The 23,192-nt window shown below is 47.0% G+C and overlaps 1 protein-coding gene across 6 annotated transcripts in view; it reads right to left on the reverse strand.

Moving 5' to 3' along the window:
- The window catches only part of Fgd6 (FYVE, RhoGEF and PH domain containing 6), a 102,033-nt gene that overhangs the window by 29,670 nt on the left and 49,171 nt on the right, over positions 1-23,192 (reverse strand). For all 6 annotated transcript variants that reach the window (XR_010049437.1, XR_010049438.1, XM_063255313.1 and 3 more), the window contains exons 4-8: positions 17,145-17,212; positions 17,028-17,058; positions 8,687-8,838; positions 7,858-8,014; positions 6,261-6,348 (exon numbers count right to left, since the gene is read on the reverse strand). Coding sequence is in view for 4 of the 6 variants with exons in the window: in XM_063255313.1 (XP_063111383.1) it covers positions 6,261-6,348; positions 7,858-8,014; positions 8,687-8,838; positions 17,028-17,058; positions 17,145-17,212 (496 nt within the window). In the remaining 2 variants the exon portion in view is untranslated. The remainder of the gene's footprint in view (positions 1-6,260; positions 6,349-7,857; positions 8,015-8,686; positions 8,839-17,027; positions 17,059-17,144; positions 17,213-23,192) is intronic.

Raw genomic sequence — 23,192 nt, forward strand, 5'->3', positions numbered from 1 at the left:
GGATGAGCTTTGCTACCCAAAAGCCTGGAGAAGAGACAAGCAAACGCCAGCACCAAGCTGGCGGGGCGTGGGGGGGGGGGCAGAGTTCCCTCCACTGCCACAGACCTGATGCAACCCTGGACAGAGACACCGACACAAATTCTGCTGGTGACACCTCTGCCACGTCAAGTCCCAGCAATGGAGGCCTGCGGCGGCTCGAGTGCAGCTGGATCAAAGCAGGGCTCGGATTGGCTCTGAGCAGCCGTGCTCCTGGGGACTTCGTTGACCCATGGGTGCTCACAGCGCAGGTGCAAGCCTGGAGCTAGGGTGGGGCCGCTTACATCAAGAAGGCAGGCAGCAGGGGATGCAGGGTGGTATAACATCATGGCATCACTGTGGCAGACCCCAAAATACATCCTGTCACCACGATTGCAAAATCATGTTCCTTATCAGACCGGCCACCAGGTTCTTACTTAATGCTGCACTGAAGAAACACATGCACCACAGTGCCTTGGTAAAAACCTTAAAAACTTCTTCCAGGGCCAACTTTATAGCTTCTGTACACCGCCACAGATGGTTTAATATCATACTTTTGAGCTACAAGGGAAATTGTGGATTCCTAAAACCTCCAGGGAGTTAATACTGCCTCAGACACAAGGCAAAGTCTACAGGAGAGAGTCATATAACAGAGTGTTAAAGCAACTCTTAACGCAACACAAATATTTTGAACTAGATCAAAGACACTACCCATTCAAAGTTCAAAGGACTGGTGTGTTCCCCCTAAACCTAGAAGTGGAAAAGGTTTATCAGAGGAATTTTTAAATTATACTTCAATATACTTCCTCTGCTGTGATCCTGACTGACTGAACTTGCTTCAATACCAGTGTAAAGCTTTTCACACAGGCAAGGATTCCTACTGAGAAGAAAATTTACGGTATAGAACACGGGGTGAGACGAAAACATCTGAAGGATCTATGGAAGTCATTTCAGGATGGCAGAAGGGGATTTTACTTTATATTACTTACATATTTTTATGTCTATAAAAGATTCCCTGTCTTCAGGGGAAAAGGTGAACTTTATAAACACAGTGGCCAGATGGTCACCCTCTAAGTGGGAAACATCATGGTGGCTGCCCCTTGCATGAAGTCTGCCTCCGACTTAGATGGGTTTACAGTCTACTGGGGGAGACACAACAGCCTCAGGGAATAGCCAGGCCAGCAAAAGATTCGTCATAGAACAAAAGCTCAGCACATGCTCGGGAAACAAAAAGAGCTCAGCAATACGACAGGACCCACAGGGAGGGCCGTGCTGGGTCGCCTGCCAGAGGCCAGGGTGGCCCACATTAGTACTTGAGTGAAAGATCCATGAAAGAAAGACAGGTAGGGTGTGGCGGTGCACACTTATACTCTACACTCTAAGAGGAAGAGGCAGGAGAAGTTTTGCTAAAATGTGTCTAAACTAAGAAAGGGCTGGGGCAGAGCTCAGTGTGAAGGCTCTGGCTTTGATCCTCAGCTCAGGTACTTCTCAGCCATGCGCTGTGCTCTGTCTCTGGGCTGCGGATACACAAGTTTGCAGCTTCCCTAACAAGCACAGTGTGCCTGTGTCCCTGGTGGAGACATCAGGCTGTCACATGCTGGGGACTGGGGCTCGAGGAGAGGATGCACTGGTGAGGAGCACATGGCTAAGAGTTGGTGTGGGCTGGGGTCTGAGGCAAAGAAGCAGGACAGGCGCCAGGGGCATTGGGGGCTGGAAAGGGGGCGCTGGAGGGCGGGGTGCAGACCCCACTAGGAGGCTATGGGGAAGGAGAAAGATTTCAGTCCTGCTCTCTGCTCTGTGCTTGGGGACTGGAAGAATGCTGTCACTTTTAATTGTTATTTATGGCTCTGACCACATGTCAGGCACTGGGGCAGGGTTGGGTGGGGCACAACAGGAGGATTCCCTGCTTCCTCAAGAGCAGTAGCTTTCCATTTCCTAAGCTCGCAGCTGCCCTGGGCCAGGACCTACGCCAGACCCTGGGCTGGAGACACAAAGAAAGCGCGTGTGTTGAGGAGAGCAGCACTGTAACCCACGAACCCACTGCTTCTACAGCAGCGTGGCTTGGTGCTTGGCTGATTCTCTGGCAGAGTAGCCACGATAGAATTAAAAGCCATAATAAGCTTTTAGGCTCAAGAAATCACTAGCTTTTGTTTTCCTTAACTGCACATACAGTGGTATGCATTCATTAGGTCTTATTGTGAGTTGACCTTTCGGAAATATTACCATGAAGCTGGGCATGGTGGTGCACACCTATAATCCCAGCACTCAGGAGGCTGAGGCAGGGGAATTACTGAGACCAGCCTGAGCTAAACAGTGAGTTCAAGATCAGCCTGAACTGCACGGTGAGACCCTGTCTCAAAAAGACAAAAAAAAAGAAGAAGAAAAGAAAAGAAAGAAAAAACACTACCGTGAGTTAAATAATTTGATGATGGGGCTGGGGATTTAGCTCAGCGGTATAAGCATCTGCCTTGCAAGCAGGCAGTTGTGAGTTCGATCCCCAGTACCAATTTAAAAAAAAAATTTTTGATGATGCTAGGAATCAAACCCAAGCAAGCCACACAAATGCTTTACCACTAAACTATACATCCCAGCACCTCTACCCACAGAATTTAGTTAGAATTGGATAGAAATAAGTCTTCTGGAAAAAGGCAAAAACCTTAAAAAAAAAAATCAAAACACCACTTTGAGCAGGGCATGGTGGTGCGCTGAGTTCCAGGGCAGCCTAAGTGGCACCATGAGGTTAAGGCCAGCCTGGATGACAAACACAGTAGTACCCTGCCTCAAAAACAACCACAAAAACAAAGTAATAATTTAGCTGCAAGGTTTCTTGATGAAAGAAGACTCTGATGAAAGAAGACAGCCTCAGGAGAACACCGGATAAAAACCACATTTATCCAGAAAGAGACTATTGTGAGACAGCAGTTGTTTGAGCAAGAGCTGCTGCCACTGGGAATTTCTACCTGGAATTCTCTAAAACAGTTCCAAAAGCTCCATCTTACTCAGCAGTCCCCATTGCCATGGCCCTCCACCGCCCTTCCAAGAAGCCAGGGAGCACAAACTAGGGGCGCTGCATCCGGCAGGAGCCTCCCTGGCTCCGTCCGCTGCCCCTGTGGACTGTGTGGGCTAGAATCACTTCCAACTCCAAAGTGGAACTAAAAGGACTCAGCTTGCAAGGCTGCAGCAGAACTGAGCCACGGTGCTTATTCACCCAAAGGCAGGACCCATTACTGCATGAATATATTCAAACACACGAAGCCCAAGACTCAGTCCACCTGCCTGGATTCTGGGCACACACACAGGAGTTAGGCAGCGGCAGCAGCAGAGAGAACCCCTCAGAGCAGGGAGCGGCCAGAACACCACAACACTGAGGACTGGAAAATCGAATTTTAAACAGAAATAGGAGACAGAGCCTGAGTGCTCAAGCCCTCCTGTCTGAGAGTGACAGGCAGGACCGTGACTGCACAGTGAATGCTGTCTGTGTAGCCCTGGCAGGCAGCCCTTGTTTCACTTAGAAGACGTCATCTCTAAGGCGCTGCGACTCACACCTCTGAAATGCTTTGGCTCAGTGTGGTTCCTTTGGCTGAAGACTACTGGGCTAACAAGATGTTTTACCTTGGAATAAAACCAACTAAAAGTATTTTTCGGACCGCTTCATGGTATCTAAACCTCCTCCAGCTATTTTGGTGGGGAAGACAGGATGGAAGAATAAGATACGAGATGCACTCCCTGGCCTTGAGTTTATAATCAAATTAAGGAGCCATTATTTTAAATGACATAAATATTAGCAAGTTTACCAGGAACCACATAAATATTTCATGCACATGACACCGAAGCTACAGGTCACAAGAATGGGAGACAGCAGAGGTGGATTCCAAGAGAAGGGAGGGGAGGGGCGATGTGGTGCACACCTGAAACCCCAGCACTCGGGAGGCTGAGGCAGGCGGATCACCAGGAGTTTGAGGCCACACTGGGCCACACAGTGAGTTCAAGGCCAGCCTGAACCCCTCCCCACAAAAACCCCTACTCACACACAAAGAACCCCCAAATAAAAATCATTTCCTACCCCTGCTTAGTTTCTTACAGTGAGCTGCACATCGGCTAAGAGCTGCTGTGGCTTTGCATGCTCTGAGCATCTGCTGGAGGTGCTGACCAGTGCCCGGGCAGGCATTCGATGGGCCCTGCCTCGGGCTCAGTACCAACACCAGGATGATGCTTGGTGCCAACACCAGGTGACCAGCTCCCCTGGGGCACCAGGTCCCCTGTACTGCTGTCACCTCATCAGAGAGAGGACACTGTGGTGTGTGCGGCCCCGGGGACTGGTGAACAGAAGTCTGAGTACATCATGAGCCCTGCTCCAAGCACAGCCTTCACACTCCTTCCTTGCTTGCTTTTTTATCACTACTGTTTTTCTTTTTTATGTGCTTATTTTTATTTTTACATTGCCAAGAATCAAACCCAGGGCCTACCACACACACACACACACACACACACACACAGAGCCAGAACTCTAGACCAGAGCTACACCTCGAGTCCTTTTTCTTTTTTTGTTTTGGGATGGTGTCTTGATGTGTATGTAATTCAAACTAGCCTTGAACTCCCTTTGTACCCCACGCTGTCCTTGAACTTGTAGTGATCTCCTGCTTCAACTTTCCTAGTGCTGGGATTACAGGCAAGGTCACCGCGCCCGGCTTTTATTTTGAGACCTGGTCAAACGAAATTGCCCAGGCTGGCCTGCAACTTGCAATCCTCTTGCCTCAGCCTCCTGGAATTACAGACTTTTTAAATTATTACAGTGGTAGACTAGACAGATAGCTCTGAAATCTTGCAAAAAAAAAAAAAAAAAAAAAAAAAAAGAATACAGCTACTACTGCTGCTAATAGCAGCTCACTCTTAATTTAGAGCTCACTGTGAGCGAAAGAAACCTCACACCAACAAACACTGCTCCTCACCAGGGCCCACTCGCCCTTAGCAACCCTTGGAGGAGGGCAGCCGGCCCACTTGCCTGCCCTGCTAACAGGCAGTGCAGCCTCTGAGCAGGTGATTCCTTCCCACCTTTTCCTTGAGACCAAGTCTGTGTCACCGAGGCTCTTCTCAAATTTGGGGCTCAAGCTATGCTTCTGCATCAGACTCCCAAGCAGTGGGACTAAGATGCATGCACTGTGTGCCCAGCAGTGGTCCTCTGAAGGTGCTGGGGTTTTTTTAAAATAGGGTCTCCCTCCCCCCATCCCCCAAGAATTGGCCATGCTTGGTCAATTCATGCATGGCCCCAACCATAGGCCAAGAAATCAACTGGCTAGTTCTGGTAAGGCAGAACTTTCTTGTAAGCCACACGGGTTCCAGGGAGAAAAAGGTAAGATAGCACATCATCCCATGAGCCCACTGGCACACAGGCTGAGAATCAAACCCTACCTACGTGTCCCCCTGCCAACCACCCGGCTGGTTTGGAGGACAGGCTGAGTTGATAGCAACTAAGGTACAGAAGGTAACTAAATGCTTCTATTGGTGGGTTGGTTTTGCAGGCCTGGCGCCAACAGTCTGAGCATCTATTGGAAGGATGACAGCATGCAATAGAGCAAATATGGGGGATTTCCTTCTGTCTTGTCTTTGAAATCCAATACTGTTCTTACTGTTTTGCCTTTTTCTGATTGTTTTGCTCTATTCAACATTCTGTTTTGATTGATATTATTATGTTTTGTTTTTGGTTTAATTTTGCTATACCTGACAGAATGGACAACTATGGTGAACATAATAAGATATACTATGGTAGCTATTGTTGTTCTCCTGCTTTGAAATTTTGTACCCAGTTTTGCTGCATGGTTTTAATTGGCTTTGTTCTGTCTTGTTTTGTTGGATTTTACTACCTTTAATAAGTTGAAAAAATGAATAAATAAAACAGGGTCCCACCATGTGGTTTAGGCTGGCTTTGAACTCTCACAGACTCTCAGAACTGTCCAAGACTCTGCTGCCTCAGCCTCCCCAGGGCTGCGATTACAGGTGTGTGCTACCACGGCCAGCTCCCAAAGCCCATTCTCAAGCAGTTGGGAAAACACCTTCTAGGGATGAATAACATTAGTGAGGAATGACACACGGTGAGGCTGGGATGGAGAAAGGGAAGCAGGTAGGGATGCCTAGGGTAAGGACATGCGGGGACCGTCAGAGCCCTGAAAGCCACGGGGCTGCAAACACCCACACGCAGAGGTCTCGGGACAGAGGTCCAACAGGGGTGGACCTGGGGCCAGGCCCACCTGTCAGCAGCAGCCGGTACTGCGGGATCCTCTGGACCAGCTTGAGCAAGTAGTGCTTGAGGGCCAGGTTGGCGCAGCGAGGGCTCATCTGAAAATAAAAGGCATCGCCATAAATGGTGGCGTTTATATTTTTAACTGTTTTATTTTTGTTTCGTTTTGCTTTCTGGAGACAGAGTCCCACTGTGTAGTTCAGGTTGGCTTCAAATTCCAGGTGATCCTCCAGCTTCAGCCTTCCCAATGCTGGGCTTACAGGCGGGCACCCTCTCACCCTCCACAGGCTTCCAACCACATTCTGATGCCACAGTTTCCTTCTTTGGAACATGGGGGATTAAAACCGGGGTCTTCAGCATCTTAGGCAAGCATTGTTCCACTGAGCAAACTACATCCCCAGCTCTTTTTAAAACCTTTACTGTGCTGGGTATGGTTGCGTACACCTATAATCCCAGCACTTAAGAGGCCAAGGCAGGAGGATTGCTGGGAATTTGAGGCCAGCCTGGACTACACAGTGACAGTGAGTTCAAGGCCAGCCTGAACTATATAGACAGGCTGTCTCAAAAATAAAATAAAATAAAATAAAATACAAAACAAACAAACAAACAAACAAAAAAGAAAACCTCCAAAACTTTGAGACAAGGTCCCATTATGTTATCTGGGTTAATGTGTTATGAACGTATCTTCAAGGCTAGAGGTATATAGTTCTATGACAGAATGCTTGTCAGGTTTGAACTCCAGCACAAGAGAAAGAAGGGAAGGGAGAAGGGAGAGGGGGGAAAAGAGAATAAGAGAGACAGACAGACAGATAGACAGAGACAGCAAAAGGGAGGTGAAGGGCAGGGAAAGAAGAAAGACAGGAAGGCAGATGGACTCCATACGAGCACCATTACCGAGTGCTAACTCTTTTGTCTTCTGGATCTCCTGTGGATGCCAAAGAAGCACTACAACTGGCCGCACATCAACCAAATCCTCAGTCCATCATCAGTTGCCCCAACTACATCACGCTGCCTTTTTTGATAACGTAAAAGCACCAGAGGAGAGGAAAAACAGGAAAAAGAACCCACTATAAAGTGGGCTTGGGTGTGCACACCCACAGTCCCAACACTCGGGGGGCTGAGGCAAGAGAATTGCTATGAGTTCAAGGCTAGCCTGGGCTACACAGCAAGACCTTGGCTCAAAAACAAACAAACAAACAAAGACTAAAATGTCAAGTTGCATTACGTGTATTTCATCACAATTTTCAAAAAGTCCCAAATTAAAATAGTCCACTGAAACCCAGTGAGTTTCAGAGTTCAGTGTGGCGCATTATTTCGTTACTGACTGATGTGGTCAAATTCTTCATCCTCACCCCAGGAACCTGAGGAGCACTAAGCTGCATCCTCGGTCCTTTTTTAAAGTTTTATTTTGAAATAGGATCTCACTAAATTGTTCTGCCTCAAGCTTGATTCTCCTGCCTCATCCCCCCAAGTAGCCTGTGGCCCCTCACCCAGAAGAGGGGATTATATATTAACACATTTTTGTTAGCGAGCTCTGTTTACAATGAGTGCCAACTATATTAAAGCTTAAGAAAAAGAAGGAAGAAAAGTTGAACAGCTGTGGATACCTCAAATTCTCTCACAACAGCAGCAAAACCCGAGTTTTTCTTGCATTGCTCATCCAGCAAAGCTATGTTTTTATCAAATTCTTTGATGTATGTGGAGTACATTTTCAGATAGGGGCCCTTCTTTACAAAGATATCAGCAATTCTTTGTTGCTCGGTCCTATGAAGAGAAAGCAGACACACACACATAAAAGGAGAGTGGTTAATGTGTCCGGACCACCTCCAGCATCAAGCAGCTGCTTGGCTAGGCCGCGGGCTCACCTTTGTCCCTCTCTCCCGCAGGACGCGGCCTGGCCCCTCGTCACCCGCCCCTTCCCCGCATGGTGTGGCTGGGCTCTGCCTGCCTTAGGATCTGGCCTCCCTGCTTCCTTCTATTCTTTCCCCTCCAGCCCACTCACTCTTCAGCACAATCAGAACCTAAAAAAAACCACCAGGCTGGGTGTGGAGGTGCAGGCCTGTAATCCCAGCACTCAGGAGGCTGAGGCTGGAGGACTGAGGCCAGCCTGGGCTATAACACGATTTCCATGCAGCCTCAAGTACATTGTGAGGCCAGTCTCAAAATAAACAAACTAACTAACTAAAAATAAAACCAAACTCGAGTAATCTCGAGCTAGGAATGGAGTTTAGTGGTAGAGCGCTTGCCTAGCACATTCAAGGCCTTGAGTTCAATCTCCAACACACAAACGCACACACCCCAGCCTACAGAGAAGTGCCGAGAGAGCTCAATGGATGGAAACAGCTCAACAGACCTCCTGTCACAGGTGAGGCCCTTCGGGTTTCGCCTGAAACAGAAAACTCTGGGAAATCTCGAAACTCATCCCACGTTTTTTACCAGTTAGACATTCTTTCCTCCAGTTCACTCAGGAGATCTCGGTTGAGCTCGTAGAGCTGGGGCAGGTAGTACAAGATTTGATTCAGGACCCGGTCTTCAATCACGGGCTTCCCCAGTTGCCTGGAAGCATGGGCCACGGCATCCCGAAAGTCCTGTGGGAATGCAGAGGAGGAAAACTGTGCACACACGTGCATGCACACACACACAGACTCGGGAAGAGCTTCCTCCCAGGTCCTCTCCCCTTTAATGACACTCACTGCAGGCGATGTGACCTGAGTGCCTGCTTCCTCCTTCCCCACTCACGTAAACAGGAAATTCTGAAGAACTTCATAGGGGGAATCTCTGATTTTGATTTTTTTTTCTTTTTATCAGTACCAGGGATCGAACTCATGACCGCCTGATTGCAAAGCAGGTGCTTATGCCACTGAGCTAAATCCCCAGCCCCTGGATCTCTGATTTTGAAACAGACCATCACATTGTTCTTAAACACTTTCATTTGATCCTCAAACTTAGCAATTACACAATGAAGGTATCTGGAAATTGTATTCTAACTGTAGACTTCAAAGTTATTCTAATAGCATCGTATAAACACATTCATCTATTTTAAAAGTTCTCAGAAGATTTTGGCCAATTTTCTCAGTATCTAAGAGTCTCTTTGTAAGCCAGGTGTGGTGGTGCATACTTGCAACCCCAGCGCTTAGGAGGCTGAGGCAGGAGAATCACTGTATGAGACCCTGTCTCTAAAAAACAAACAAGTGTCCCACTGTCCCCAATCACTTCCCCAACAACTGGCACATTCTAGGTGAGGGATCAGCAGGGAAGTGCGGGGTTGCTATTCAGTCCTGTGCTAGGCCCTTGCCCCAGACTGACTGGGTTCCCTCAGCCGCCTCAGTTTGGTTCTCTCCTTGTGTGGGCGGCACTTTGCACACCCTAATTAGGGACTGAACGGAAACTTTCTGCAATGCGTGCAGCACGCAGCAGCAACACCACAGTCACTGTGGACGTGAAATTCTCCTGTCTCCCTCTAGCCAACCTCCTGATCAGTTCACTAGGATTTACACTTTTCAGAGGAACAATTTCTCTGAACATCGCCCTGGTTTAATGTAGATCAGCAGTGCCTGCCCAGCACTCCAGGAGGAGCAGATAAAACTTTGCCTGGATTTCCCTGTCCCCTGGGGCTGAGTGCAAGATGCTAGTGAAACAATAGTGGATCTGTTCAGCTGCGGAAGAGCCAAAGACAAAGGCTTGTCCCCCAGAAAGCAAAGGTTGGAGAAAATTATTCTCTCTAGGTTTCCTCTCCCACTGCCTTCCCTCAGTCCAAACCAGAGGCTCTTCCCTCCCGCACCCCTTACACACACACACACACACACACACACACACACACACACACACACACAAACCGGTATGATTTTAAAAAACCATCAGGTACAATTTAAAATTACAAAAACGCATTCCTTTCCTAAAGTATGGCAATTTCTCCTCTATTTCTTCTTTATTTGAGACAGTCTCAGTAGGTGGTGCAGGCTGGCCTTCAACTCACCATGCAACCCAGGCAGGCCTCAAACTCACAGGAACCCCACTTGCCTCAGCCTCCCAAGTGCTGGCAGGCCAGGTTTACAAAGGGACTTTTCTTTTTTTTTGTCTTTTTGGGACAGGGTTTCCCTACACAGTTCAGGCTGAAATTGAACTTATTATATAGCCCAGGCTGGCCTCGAACTCAGTAATTCTCTTGCCTCAGTCTCCAGAGTGCTGGGATTACAGACAAGGGACTCTTTCAAAACTATTTTAAAGTCAGTTCCTCTTAACAAGTGCTGAGAACTCTCGCTCATGACTCAGAAGCACCTTTACTGGTTTAATAGTCCCATCAGCCCAAAGAAACACACTATTTACACCAGTAACTAAGAAACTTCTAGTACCAGTAACTAATTGGCATACAATTTACCAAGAATTTACAGCTCGCATCAGCTGTAACCCAGAAATCCACGCGACACACTTCCAGAAACCCAGGATACCAGCAGTGCCATCCCCAACAACTCGCTTCTATACCCTCTACACCCACATTCACCAGCACAAGTGGAGCTGCTGAAGACATCCAGAAACCCTGGGAAGGCCACCAGGCAGAGGCGTGGGACACACTCCCAAGGAGCCCCCAGCCTGCGAGGGTATTCAGAGCACCACAATTAAACATCTTCGGCAATTTTTAAAAACCAGCCTGGTGATTCATGACACTGAACACAAGAACTCCTTGCTCAGCAAAACACAGCCCAGCCTACTCTGTCTTCCAGCAGCAAAAGCAAGCAGGACTTCTGGTTTCTGGTTAGAAGGTGTTTCCTGCGCTGTGACGACGACGATGATGTTGGCAGCTGAGGAACTCTGAGACTGATCCAGTGTGAGCAAGCTGCCGCCTAACTGTGCTCCAAGGCTGGCCTCAAACTCAGTGATTCTCTTGGCTCAGCCTCCAAAGTGCTGGGATTACAGGCATGCACCATGCGCCCAGCTCTAAAACCATGGTAATGCAGACAGCATTTATTCATGAGACCCAGATGGTTAGATATTCTGACAAGTACTTGACAGTTTGCTTGAACAAACTCATCAGGTTCTTGAGCCTTTCTTAGGTCTGGAGCACTTCCTGCAAAATCATAGGAACATCCTGGCCCTCGCATCTGAGCCCACTGCCTCCTTAACCATCAGTGGGTGACACCTGCTCAGCCTGACCCGTCCTCAGCAGGAATCTTGCCTGCAGGCTTCACCGGCTGAGCCGCAGTTGCTTTCCTGCCGATGTTTCTCTGGGCACCAGCTACGGGATTCCCTCTCTGCCCCTGGCTCCAAATTCCCGCTTGCCATGCTGGAACCTGGGCCAACTTCTGTGCCACAGTGAGCTGCATCATCCCAGCACTCTGGAGGCTGAGGTAGGAAGATTGCTAAGTTCCAGGTCATCCTGAACCACAAGTGAAAGCCAGTCTCCAAAACAGCAACACAGGGTCCCCAAGCCTATGGCAGGTGCACGCATCCTAATAAAGATCAGCACCAAGTGTCCGTCATCATCCTTTCTCCTGTGGCCAACACTGGCTTTCCCTGCACCTTCTGAAAACGGAAGCAGTGTTGGGTGCACTCAGCAGTGCAGTGCATGCTGGGCACTGAGAAGCCTGAGGTCCGGTACCAGCACAGGGAGCAGCTGCCCTGGGCTCGGCCCACAGGTCCCTTCCTCCTGGGCACCAGGCCCCACCCCCCTCTGTGCCTGGTTTATCCTCTGGATTCCCCATCAGAGGAGTGGCAGCAGGTTTCAAGGATCCCGCAGAGGCTGCACCAGGCTTTGAAACTTCTCAGCTCTTCACCAGCCTCAGTCAGTGCCAAAAAGTGGTGCCACTAGAGAGAGGTCACTTTTGTGTGTGGGTGTGTGTGTGTGTGTGTGTGATACTGGGGGTCAGGTTCAGTGCCTTTGTCCTAAGCTGCGTCCTTATCTCCCTCCCCCTTTTTTTCATTTTCAGGTAGGGTCTCACTAAATTGCTAAATTGCACAAGCTAAGCCCAAAGTTACAATCCTCCTGACTCAGCCTCCCAGAGTATAGGGATTATATGTGTGCACCATCATGCCTGGTTAACATCTTTATTATTTTCTTACAATAAGGATGATTACTCTTCTAAATGTTAAGAGCCAGCATAATTTGGGAAGGTGTGATGATACTTCCGAGCCAGAAGCAAAGCTATTTTGGAGCAGAAGAATTCATTAACACTTCCTTGACTAAGTCAGTGTGGATGCCAGACAGCAGGACTAGCACTTCAGAATTAGATCCAAAGCTTGCTTTTCACGCTGGAGAAGCTGGGTGGTTAAAATGCACGGTGCAGGAGAGAGAGTGAAAAGCCAGGAAAGCTACAGGGGCCGTGGATCTAGGCTGGAGCTGCTCCTTTCCGTCCTATATGAACCCCACCATGGTCTGCAGCAGAACTGAACCACCTACGCTATAGTTTCTGGTCCCAGCAACCAGACGTTTGTTTAAGCTGGGATTTTACAGACCGAAACGGGTGTCTGAATGATGAGGCACATCCTAACATTATTATTATTTTGAGACAGGTTCTCTCTGGGCTGGTCTTGAATTCGCAGTGATCCTCCTGACTTAACTTCCCCGGCATGGGACTGCAAGCATGTGACACCACACCTGGCTTGCTGTCTGTACTAATCCCACCCCCACCATAAATAAGAACCAGAAGAAGCCAAAGCCTCACCCACTCTGAACACTCGGGGAAGCCCCAAGCATAAATCAATGAAAAGCAACCGCATGCCAGCAGTTGAGGCACCGCAGCACCCGGTAGCCAGCCTTGAGCACTGGGGTCGGGCTCTCCACTCAGAGCCAGAGAAGGTGACTCTGCCACCAGCCGACCCAGAGGACTCCCGACCTCGGGCGTCACAGAGCCACTGTCAATGCACAGTGAATTACAGGTCCACATGGACACAGGGACAGACAGGGGCGGACACGGGGACAGATAAGGGCTCAATGAGAATCACTTCCTATGATACAGAGCAAGGCGGCTGCTGAGGCCAAAGTGCCGTGATAAATGTTTGCACAGAAATGAGTGGGAAAGGGCGAGGTCAAAGCGGGGGGAAGGGCACCTCCTAACAGTCAGGCTCCAGTTTTTAAGTAAAAGTATCTCCCCAGCGAAGTTACCCCCCTCCCATTGCTGCATGGACACTTAGCTTAGGTGGTCCAGCAGCATCAGTGGCAAGCTGTGAAACACGCCTGAAAACACACCTTTCTCTCACTCCCAACCGCGTCTAGTCGCTGACCAGCAGTTACCGTCACAAACCCGGGCAACCAAAGCGGGCTTCATCTCCGGCTAAAACGTGCTTTCGTCCACACTGGCTATATCCCTCAGGGGAGCTGGTCCTCGTACGAGACACATCTTCACTCTTTTCACCGTCCCTGCCCTTCCCCTCCCTAGACTTCCACTGGCTTCCTGGGTGACTGAAAGAACTCTGAAAACAAGCTGATGTGCCCCGACACACACCAGATCCTGTAGAGCAAGGCAGGGTTTGGAGCAATGATTTTTAGCTGGGTGTGGCAGTGCCTGCCCACAATCCCTCCTCACTGAGAGGCTGAGGCAGGAGGATGACAGTACCAAGTTCAGTACCAGAACAGTACCAGTTCCCAAGCCCAGCCATGGGAATCAAGTGACTTAGTGGGATCCTGTCTCAACATAAAAAAATTTTTCAAAGGGCTGGGTACATAGCTCAAGGTGAAGGCTCTGGGTCCAATTCCCAATACTAGAAAAACAAATTTATTTTTACACAATCATTAAGTGCAAAAGCTCAGACAGGCCAGATTTCAAAGGCTGGCTTTTCCCCAAGATGAATGTATTTATGATGTATCACAAACATATGCTAATAAAGAAGGGGAAACATAATAAAATTTTTAAATTAAAAGACTGGCATTGGCATTTAGTAGTGGGTTATTTTCAATAGCTAGCTTACTTTTGTTCACTGCAAAACAGAAACAACTCTCTTTGGTAGAGTTTGTATGAGGATTAAAGTAGCTGAGTTGTAGAATGTCACCATACAATATACTACCAGAGATGCAGCACTCAAAAGAAGGCCATTTCACTTAATTAAAAGATTTGGAAACTTAAATAGTAACAAACATCATTTAAGATCCCCAATTCCACTAGGAGTAGTGGTGCACACCTGTAATCCCAGCATTCAGGACACCGAGGCAGGAGGATCACTTTGAGTTCAAAGCCAGCCTAGACTACGCAGTGAGTCCAAAGTCAGCCCAAACTACACAGTGTGTGTGTGTGTGTGTTTCAAAATAGCAACAAAGATCCACCACTCCCTGGGAGCTTGGGAGTAAAGCAGGGCAGGAAACACCCAGGCTGCAAGTGTCGTCATTCAGTGCTCCCAGAGGAAGCTGCTGACAAGCCAGTGACAGGGAGCACAGCCACAGTACCTGGAAGAGGGCTCTGTCCCCAAGTCAGGGCAAATGTTAATGCCACGGCACATGCGACCCAGGGCACGGTCAGAAAAGGATGGGATTTGGAGATGGGAAACATGAGAACCAAGGAAGCCTTTTATTCATCTGACAAGTAATGTTTTTACAATATAATGATATTCTTCTTGGTAACAGACTTACCTCTAGCTCTATGGATCTGATGAGTCTCAAAGTTTCAAGGAGACATATGTCTCTACCTACAGGAAGTGGTAACTGCTGCATAGTGAGTACTACTCAACCAGCCCATTTTTGCCTTAAAAAACCCCCTAGGGCTCTAATCGTTCCCTTTCCAAATATTCCTTTAGAACTTCACACTAATTAGGGCCGGGGAGGTCACTAAGGGGTACTGCCTGGAACAGTTAAAGCTTTGGGATCAACCTCCAAATCCACGAGATAAATGAAGGAAAAAACTCTTCCTATTTAATACACCTGATAACAGGAAGCAGAGGGACAGATCTTTTGTAAATGGAAAGGGGACCAAGAGATGGAGGGAGGTGAGGGGAAGGGGAAGTGAGAAGGCGTCAGATGTGTTACACACGCTCCCAAGTCCTCATGAAGAGTGTGATCATGGCGTGCTGCACACATGCCACCAGCAGTGTAAGTGACAGGCTTATGGCTGTTTACATGCACGGTACAGCCATTTGCCTTGGAAAGTAAGCAAGAGAACCGAAATGACCCCACCTCGCAGGGTCTTATTTCATTCTATCCGCTGTCTAAGACTCGTGGGGCTATCGAGGGGGCAACAGCAAATATACAGTAGTTTATATTGAGAAGTCATCTATTTGTTCGAAATGACAAAGCCCAGCAAGCTTGCCAAAGCTTAACAAACCTGTCTGGGTGGTAAAATACGATGTTAACATTTAATAAAGAATTATAAGAAAGAACTTACCAGTAGAGTCAAGAGTTAATATGAGGAACCATTCACAGGGAAATATTTTTTTTAAAGCTAATCAGCAATGTGAAAGAATTTCTAAGAAAATATTTCCAAAACCAGAGATTTCTCTCCCAGGAAACAGGCCCCTTTATTCCTGGTGGACCAAGTAAAAAGTGCAGGGGAATCATCTGGAAAATGTGAATCACACTGAAGTGTAACTAGCTTTCTATGTTCGCAGGTATTAAAGAAAGGAGAAAAATAATTGCTCTCTTTTTGCAGAGACAAAAGGTATTTCGTGAGACTTGTTTCTCAGCAGTTGAGTTTCATTTATGATATCTGTAATTATACCATACAATTTTACTGCAGTCTCTCTTTGCATTGTTCCCCAAGCCTTCCCCTGCCTTTTGTTAAGTCTCAGTATCTTTCCGAGGGAGAACTGGAGGAAAGCAGCACCCAGGCCCTCTAACTGCCAGGGTCTCTGGAACTTGCAGACACCTGCCAGGACAGGGTGCCTGGGAAAAGCGAGCATGTAGTCAGACACGCGGAACTGCTCCCCAGCAGGTCTGCACAAGCTGATGATTATATGCCACTTAAACAAGTTGGCTCTACAGCACCTGGGAGACTAAGGCAGGAGGATTGGCACAAGTTCAAGGCTATATAATGAGACACTGTCTAAAAAAAAACAAAACAAAAACTTTTTTCTTCTTATTCAAGTGGCTCCCAGAAATGGACATTTGAAGTAGATGATCTTTATGATTTTTTTCTTTTTTTTGAGACAGAGTCTTGCTATGCAGCCCAGGATGACCTCAAACTCAAGGCAATCCTCCTGCTTTAGCTTCCTGAGTGCTGGGATTACAGACCTGCACCACCACATCTGACTAAGAAGAAAGCAGTTTTGAACAATAATAAGGATATGCTTTCCACGTGGCCAGTGCAAGATTCTACTGACAGCAGATACTTTCTGCAAATGTCCGAGGACATGGGGATTTTTACATTTGTTATTTCGAGGGCTAGGGGCATAGCTCAGAGTAGAGTGTGTGTTTAACAGGCATAAGAACCTGGGTTTGGTCTCCAGCACTAAAAAACCAACAGAAAGAAAGAGAGAGAGAGAGAGAGAGAGAGAGAGAGAGAAAGGAAGGAAGGAAGGAAGGAAGGAAGGAAGAAAGGAAGAAAGAAAGAAAAAGAAAGAAAGAAAGAAAGAAAGAAAGAAAGAAAGAAAGAAAGAAAGATGTATAAACTTTTATGAGGGTAGAAAGATTAGGGACACTGAAGATAAAGCCTTACTTTTCAGAGGCCATAGGGATGTATCTACATATACAAAATATATTTTACAAAATGTTTATTTACCTATATATATGAATTTAAAAATATAACCAAGTGGCAGAAAACATACACATCTAATTAAGTTTGTTATGCTGAAATCTCTTGGTATAAGAGTACGAAAGAGGACAGTCTTAGACATGAAGAAAATATCAGTGCATACTTACAATATGCAACAGTTTTAACACATCCACAAACCTGTAGGAAACAGCAATGAGAGAAATGTTTGAAATGAGCCGGCGGCGGGGAGAAGCAGGCGTGGCAACTGCAGGGCAGGGACTCACACTTTCTCGGAGCTCATGATCTCCTCTGCGATGTGATGGACTTTGCTCTTCACACCAGTGCCTTCCTCCTGCCGAGAAGAGCACATTAAAGAAGCATGAACTCAAGCCAGGCATGGTGGTGCAAACGCATCATCCCAGCACTGAGGAGGCTGAAGCAGGAGAATGGCAGCGGGCTCAAGGTCAGCCTGAAAAACTACATAGTGAGACCCTGTCTCAAAAAAAATATCATAAACTCATAAAACAATAACAGAGATGACTACGAGAATTTTAGCTCTGATCCTTTTGGAAGTTTCCTCATAGCACATAATTCATACTACAAAACACCACAAAGGGGGCTGGGGATTTAGCTCAGCAACATAAGCACATGCTTTGTAAGCATGCAGTCATGAGTTCGATCCCTGATACCGATAAAAAACAAAACAAAAACACCACAAAGGCAAACCTAGAGAATTAGATGAGAGATAAATCATGACACAGGACTTTGGAGAATAAGTAGCAACAGTGAAGGGTAGCCCCAGGCCCTTCTGGAGCTCAGCCCCTATGCTTCCAAAGTCACGTTCTGAAAGCTGGGTATGTAGCCAGGAATCACAGTAGGAGTCTGTAACCTTGGCATTCTGGGAGCCTGGGACAGCAGGATCACATTTATGGAAAGAAAGAAACTACACACAGCTTAAAGTCCTTAAGAAGTAGTTTTGAGCACAGCTGGATTTACAGATCATGTATCAGTCCTGCACTAATAACCAAGATTACATGTGAGTGTGCACACACACAATTGGATAATAGTTGTTTTGAAAAAAATAATTAGCAAATCAATGCTTTGCTATTGAAATGAGTTGCTCTCCGTCATTTGTGGTTACAGTTTCATGCTTATAAAATCCTGTGTACATTGTAATATTAGAGACAGATGAAGGGGCTGGAAATGCAGCCCTGGGTTCCCTCTCCCACACCACCAAGAAGGAACCCTACTGGGCTGGCTTCTGGCCCTTCCTTTCCCTGCTTCTCCACATGCACCTCGCCTGGCCTCGCCTCAGGGAAGGCTGCTCAACTCTCCCCCTTCTTCTTTGAGATACTGCTCCACAAGGACCAGGTCGGAGGGAATGGGGGGCAGGGTAACTACTCAGAAATCTACGCTTCCTCTAGGGAGAAGCCAGGCTCCTCTGTGACAGGTGACAAAGACACAGGCAGGAGGAAACATCTGCACATCTGGATTCTTTTTTGTTTTTCCACACTTTTTAAAAACTGGTTATGCAGATGAGTGGGTTTCACTTTGGCAGATTCGCACCTGCACAGTTTCACCATCCCTTCGCCCCACCCCCCTCTACTTCCACATTTCTGGAAGATTCCAAAGCCCAGATTTGCTCCTGCCCATGGCTATTCCTGCCTGACACCTCATCCTTTCCTCTTGTCTAATTACAGTCTCTCCCGGCACCTTTCGTGGACTCTGTGTATGACATAGCGTGTGTGACATGTGTCTTTCCAATTCATTTCTTGCAAGTGACAGAATTCTGTCTTTCCCTGTGGCTAAATAAATGCTCCACTGAGGACAGGAACCACATTTCCTTGCTCCATGCGCCCATCAAGGGGCACCTAGATGGGGTCCACCTCCTGTCTCCTGTGAGTTGTGCCACAATAATCACGCTGACTTCAATGCTGTGGGTTGCACCAAGGAGCGGCACAGCTGATCACACAGTGGCTCTAAGCTTGGTCTTCTGCGGGCCCCCACTGACTTCCGCAGGGGCTGTGCTGACCATGTTGCCCTAGGAGTGCAGAAAGATCTTTCCTGGCATCCTCATAAGCATTCATTGCGTTCCTTTTTTGTTGTTGTTGTCTTGTTTTTGAGACAGGGTCTCCCTATGTAGTTCAAACTGGCCTTGAGATAGCTGACTGTGTGTCCAGGCTGGCCAGCTCATAGCGATCCTCCTGTCTCAGGGTGCTGGGATTACAGGCGTGGGTCACGAGGCCCAGAACTGTTTTGGTATTCTGAGGATGACAGCCATTCTGACTGATCTCAGCCTGCTGCTAATTTGCCATTTGCCTACATAATGATTCTCGAAAAAGTATGAATACCTAAAATATAGAAAAAACTCTGATAACTCCACAGAACTCAAACAACTCAGTTAAAAATGAGAAAAGGAAGCCAGGTGTGATAGCACATGCCTGTAATCTGAGCACTCGGGAGGCTGAGGCATGAAGATGGCCAGGAATTCGAGGCCAGCCTTGGACTATACAGTGTGTTCTAGGCCAGCCTGAACTACATAGTAAGATCCTGCCTCCAAAATAGAGAGGGAGAGAGAGGGAGGGTGAGAGGAGAGAGAGAGAAAGAGAGAGAGAGAGAGAGAGAGAGAGAGAGAGAGAGAGAGAGAAACAGAGAGACAGAGAGAGAGGTAGATATTTCACCAAGGAATATATTAAAATGGCCAAAATAAGCATATGCAAAGTTGCTTGATGCAATTAATTACTAAGGAAATGCCTCACAAGATACAACTTCAGACCTACACAATAGCTATAAAACGAAAATGACAAAATACAGGTCTTGCCAAACATGTTAAACTGAAACCTTTACACACTGCTATGGGATGGCATGCCTTGCTTCCAAATTGCATTTGGAATTCCTGCTGTCTCCTAACAGACCCTAGGACGGACTTGCATTTTTGATCCTTCCTGTTATTCTGAGATCCTTTCCAAAAGGAAGGACTCAGCACCATCTCTGTTCCGTCACTGTAGTCTCTGAAGTGAGGAAACTACATTCCCACACTGGATAGCAAAGTTACTAAGAGAAAACAGCTCTGCTGCCAACTGACTGGCTGCTGGGCGGCGGAGCCTGACGACAAGATAGATTAGACCACCAGGCGCGTTCTCGATGTCACAGTCCCGGGTGACTCTTGAGACTCTAATCTGGAGTCTGGGATGCCGCCAGGAAATGGGTGCTACAGGAGGAGAGTAAAGGAACAGCCGCAGCCGTCCAGAATGAATACAGGTAGCACAGCAAACACACAAATATCTACATATAAGGAGAACTCTGCTGCTGTGTTTAGGAGAAAAAGATCACAACTGGCCAAAATGTGTATCAGGAAAGACGTTGCAAAAGCAAAGCATTTCACAGTCTTGGATCAGTCTAAACAACCTGACAATCACCTGTATACCAGATTGCCAGGCTCAAGGAAACAATCCCCTAGCCTGGGTGTGGTGGCGTACCCTGGATTCCCAGCACTCAAGAGACTGAGGCAGGAGGATCGATGTGAGTCCAAGCCAGCCTGGGCTGTGTGCGTAACAGGACCCTGTCTCAAAACAAAGCCTAAAGCATAAAGCTTTGAATATGCTGACCACTATGAATGACAGGGAGTCATAGGGCTTATGAAGCTACCTTAGACACAGGATCCTCCTGGCCTGCTGTTGTCTGGCCAAGGATGTGGCTCAGCAGTACAGCATTTGCCTAGCCTTGGAGGCCTTGGATTCCGACCACGGCACTGCAGAAAAACCAGGCACACTTATTCAGCCTGCTTCTGCGATGGCCCCCAGCATGCAGCGAAGGCTGCCTTGGCAGTTTATTTACTTAACTGAAGCGTCTTTCCAAAGAAATACAGGGCCAGGGATTTAGTTCAGTGGCACAGCGCCTGCCTGGCAAGCATGAGGTCTTGGTACCCAAAACAAAAGAAATGCAATTGCCTAGGGTTTGCTTTCAAAACTCTCATTAACCCACAAAAATTAACTTGCAGAAGATATTAAAAGGCCTCTAACTATTTATACTAAAGGTACACTCTTATTTTTTGAAGACAATAACCTGAACAACTCTTATCTGTACAATAACACAATCTGTGTACATAGTGCAATTCTTTTTTGAGGGCTGGGGAAGACAGGGTCTTGCTGTGTAGCTCAGACTAGCTTGGAGTGGCAGCACTCCTCCTGCCTCAGCCTCCTGGTGCAGAGTTTCTAAGCATGTGCCACCACGCCCAGCTTCCCAAGGACTTCTGCCTGCCGGGTTTCAAGGTATCCTTGAAGGTGGCAAGCAAAGGTTTACTTGTGACAGAAGCTGCCTTCATACTTGTATCCTGGCACTCCCAAAGACAGACAGGTCTCTTGTGCACACAGTATTCACAGGACCTAACTCACTGAGTGGGCTCTGTTCACTGGCGCAAATGCCCTCATTCTCTCCAGCCGATGCTTTGCCCACCCTGCGTCCTTCGGCACACAGCTTGGTGCCCAATCCACAGTGCAGTTACTACTCAGGAGCCAGCAGACATGCACAAGACAACCGGCACCACCACAGAATCAAGGATGGAGTGCATCACTTTGCACACGTGCTGTACCACATGAAAACCGCAGGCACAAACTTAACTAGTGGGTTGAATTAGATGGTAAGGCCTGCTCTGACTTCAAAGTTCTGAGAATCTATGTACTTATCTGTCCTTTTCAAGTAGGAAAACTAAACAGCTAAATAAAGGATAATTATCAGAAAATGAATCAATGGATCAAAACAATTTTCACAGTGGACAAAAGGTCAGGCACCTTAAAAACAGAAAACCGGTAAGACTAATGATCTATCTGGGCATGGTGGGCCCACACCTGTGATCCCAGCACTCCAGAGGCTGAGGCAGGAGGATCACCAAGAGTTCCAGGCAAACCTGGGCTACATAGCGAGCACCAGGCTAGCCTACAATACACAGTGAGTCAAAATAGAAACCGATTCTGACAAAGTCAAACAGTGGAAAAACACTTCTCTGTAAACCCTCAAGAGAGGCCATATTTGGCATCTCAACTTCTCAGTTAATAAAATCCCCACTCAAATTATATCACATTTCAAAGCAGCCTGCCTGTTAAATAACAGCATCTCCCAAAAAGCACAATGCTGTAGAAGCTGAAACATGACTCATAAATACATGAAGTTATTTGTCAAGGTCATAAAACAAATCAAACAAGTCCCAAAACAGTCCAGCTTTGCAAAACAGAACCTTTGATCTGAAACCCACTTTCATGCTCTGACCTTCTGACAACAGTGGAGCTTTGCAAACTACTGTGTTATCTTCTCAGATCTTTACTACTAAGGCCCAGTGAAACTTACCTATCCTTTTTAATAGCATTGTTGAGAGCTCTCTTCCGTCCTACTCTAGATTTGTAATAAACAAAGAACGTTACTATTCAGCCCGATCTAACGCGTCTCTTTATCATTAATAAGCTACCCCAAATATGAGGCACAGAATGATTAATACCTAAGAGACAATACTCGCTTCAGTTTTTCACTCCACTATTCATGAGAGAATAGGTGATGAGCTATTTTATAAAGAAGATTTAAAAGCCGGGCATGGTGGCACATGCCCTATCTCCCCACTCAGGAGGCTAGCATGGGAAAATCACCTCATATTCGAGGCCAGCCTAGGCTACATAATGACTTCAAGGCCAGCCTGAATTATAAGGTGAGACCCTATCTAAAAAAGGTTTTCAATTCAATTAAATTTAAAAATAGAGACTTGAAAAAGAACAAACAAGCAAATATACAGAGAAGGTAAACAGAACAAATATTCTAACTGCAAAAAACAGAATGGATATACTTCAATTTTACTTTTTATTATTACTGCTTTTACTATTATTATTGATTTTTTGAAACAGCATCTCACTATGTAGTTCATCTTGGCTTTGAGCTCCCTATGTAACCCAGGCTGGTCTCAAACTATGGCGATGCTCCTGTCTCAGCCTCCCAAGTGCTGGGTTAACAGGCATGTGCCCCATTCCTGGAGCTACTATACTTTATGTTTAGAGCCAATATTTATTAAACATTGAAACAATGATAAATACGTAACTAAACCATTTCTGAAAAGGGGACGATTGGGATTAGCATGGCTCATTTCCCCACCCCAACAGGTTCCATAGATACTGTTTAGCTTCCCTGAATGACGTTCTCCTTTGCCCAAAGGTTTTGGTTGAAATCTCAGCCCGGCTCCAAGGCAGGTTACCTGACCTGCCCAGAATCCCTTTCTTTCAAGTAATGAGTCTGCACTGGGTCAGGTCCCATCCCAGGCTACTTGCCATGGCCAAGCATGACACCTGCGCCCT

The sequence above is a fragment of the Cavia porcellus genome, unplaced genomic scaffold (assembly GCF_034190915.1).
Source record: "Cavia porcellus strain 051 isolate PalLab524CR breed Dunkin Hartley unplaced genomic scaffold, mCavPor4.1 scaffold_8, whole genome shotgun sequence".
NCBI lineage: Eukaryota > Metazoa > Chordata > Mammalia > Rodentia > Caviidae > Cavia > Cavia porcellus.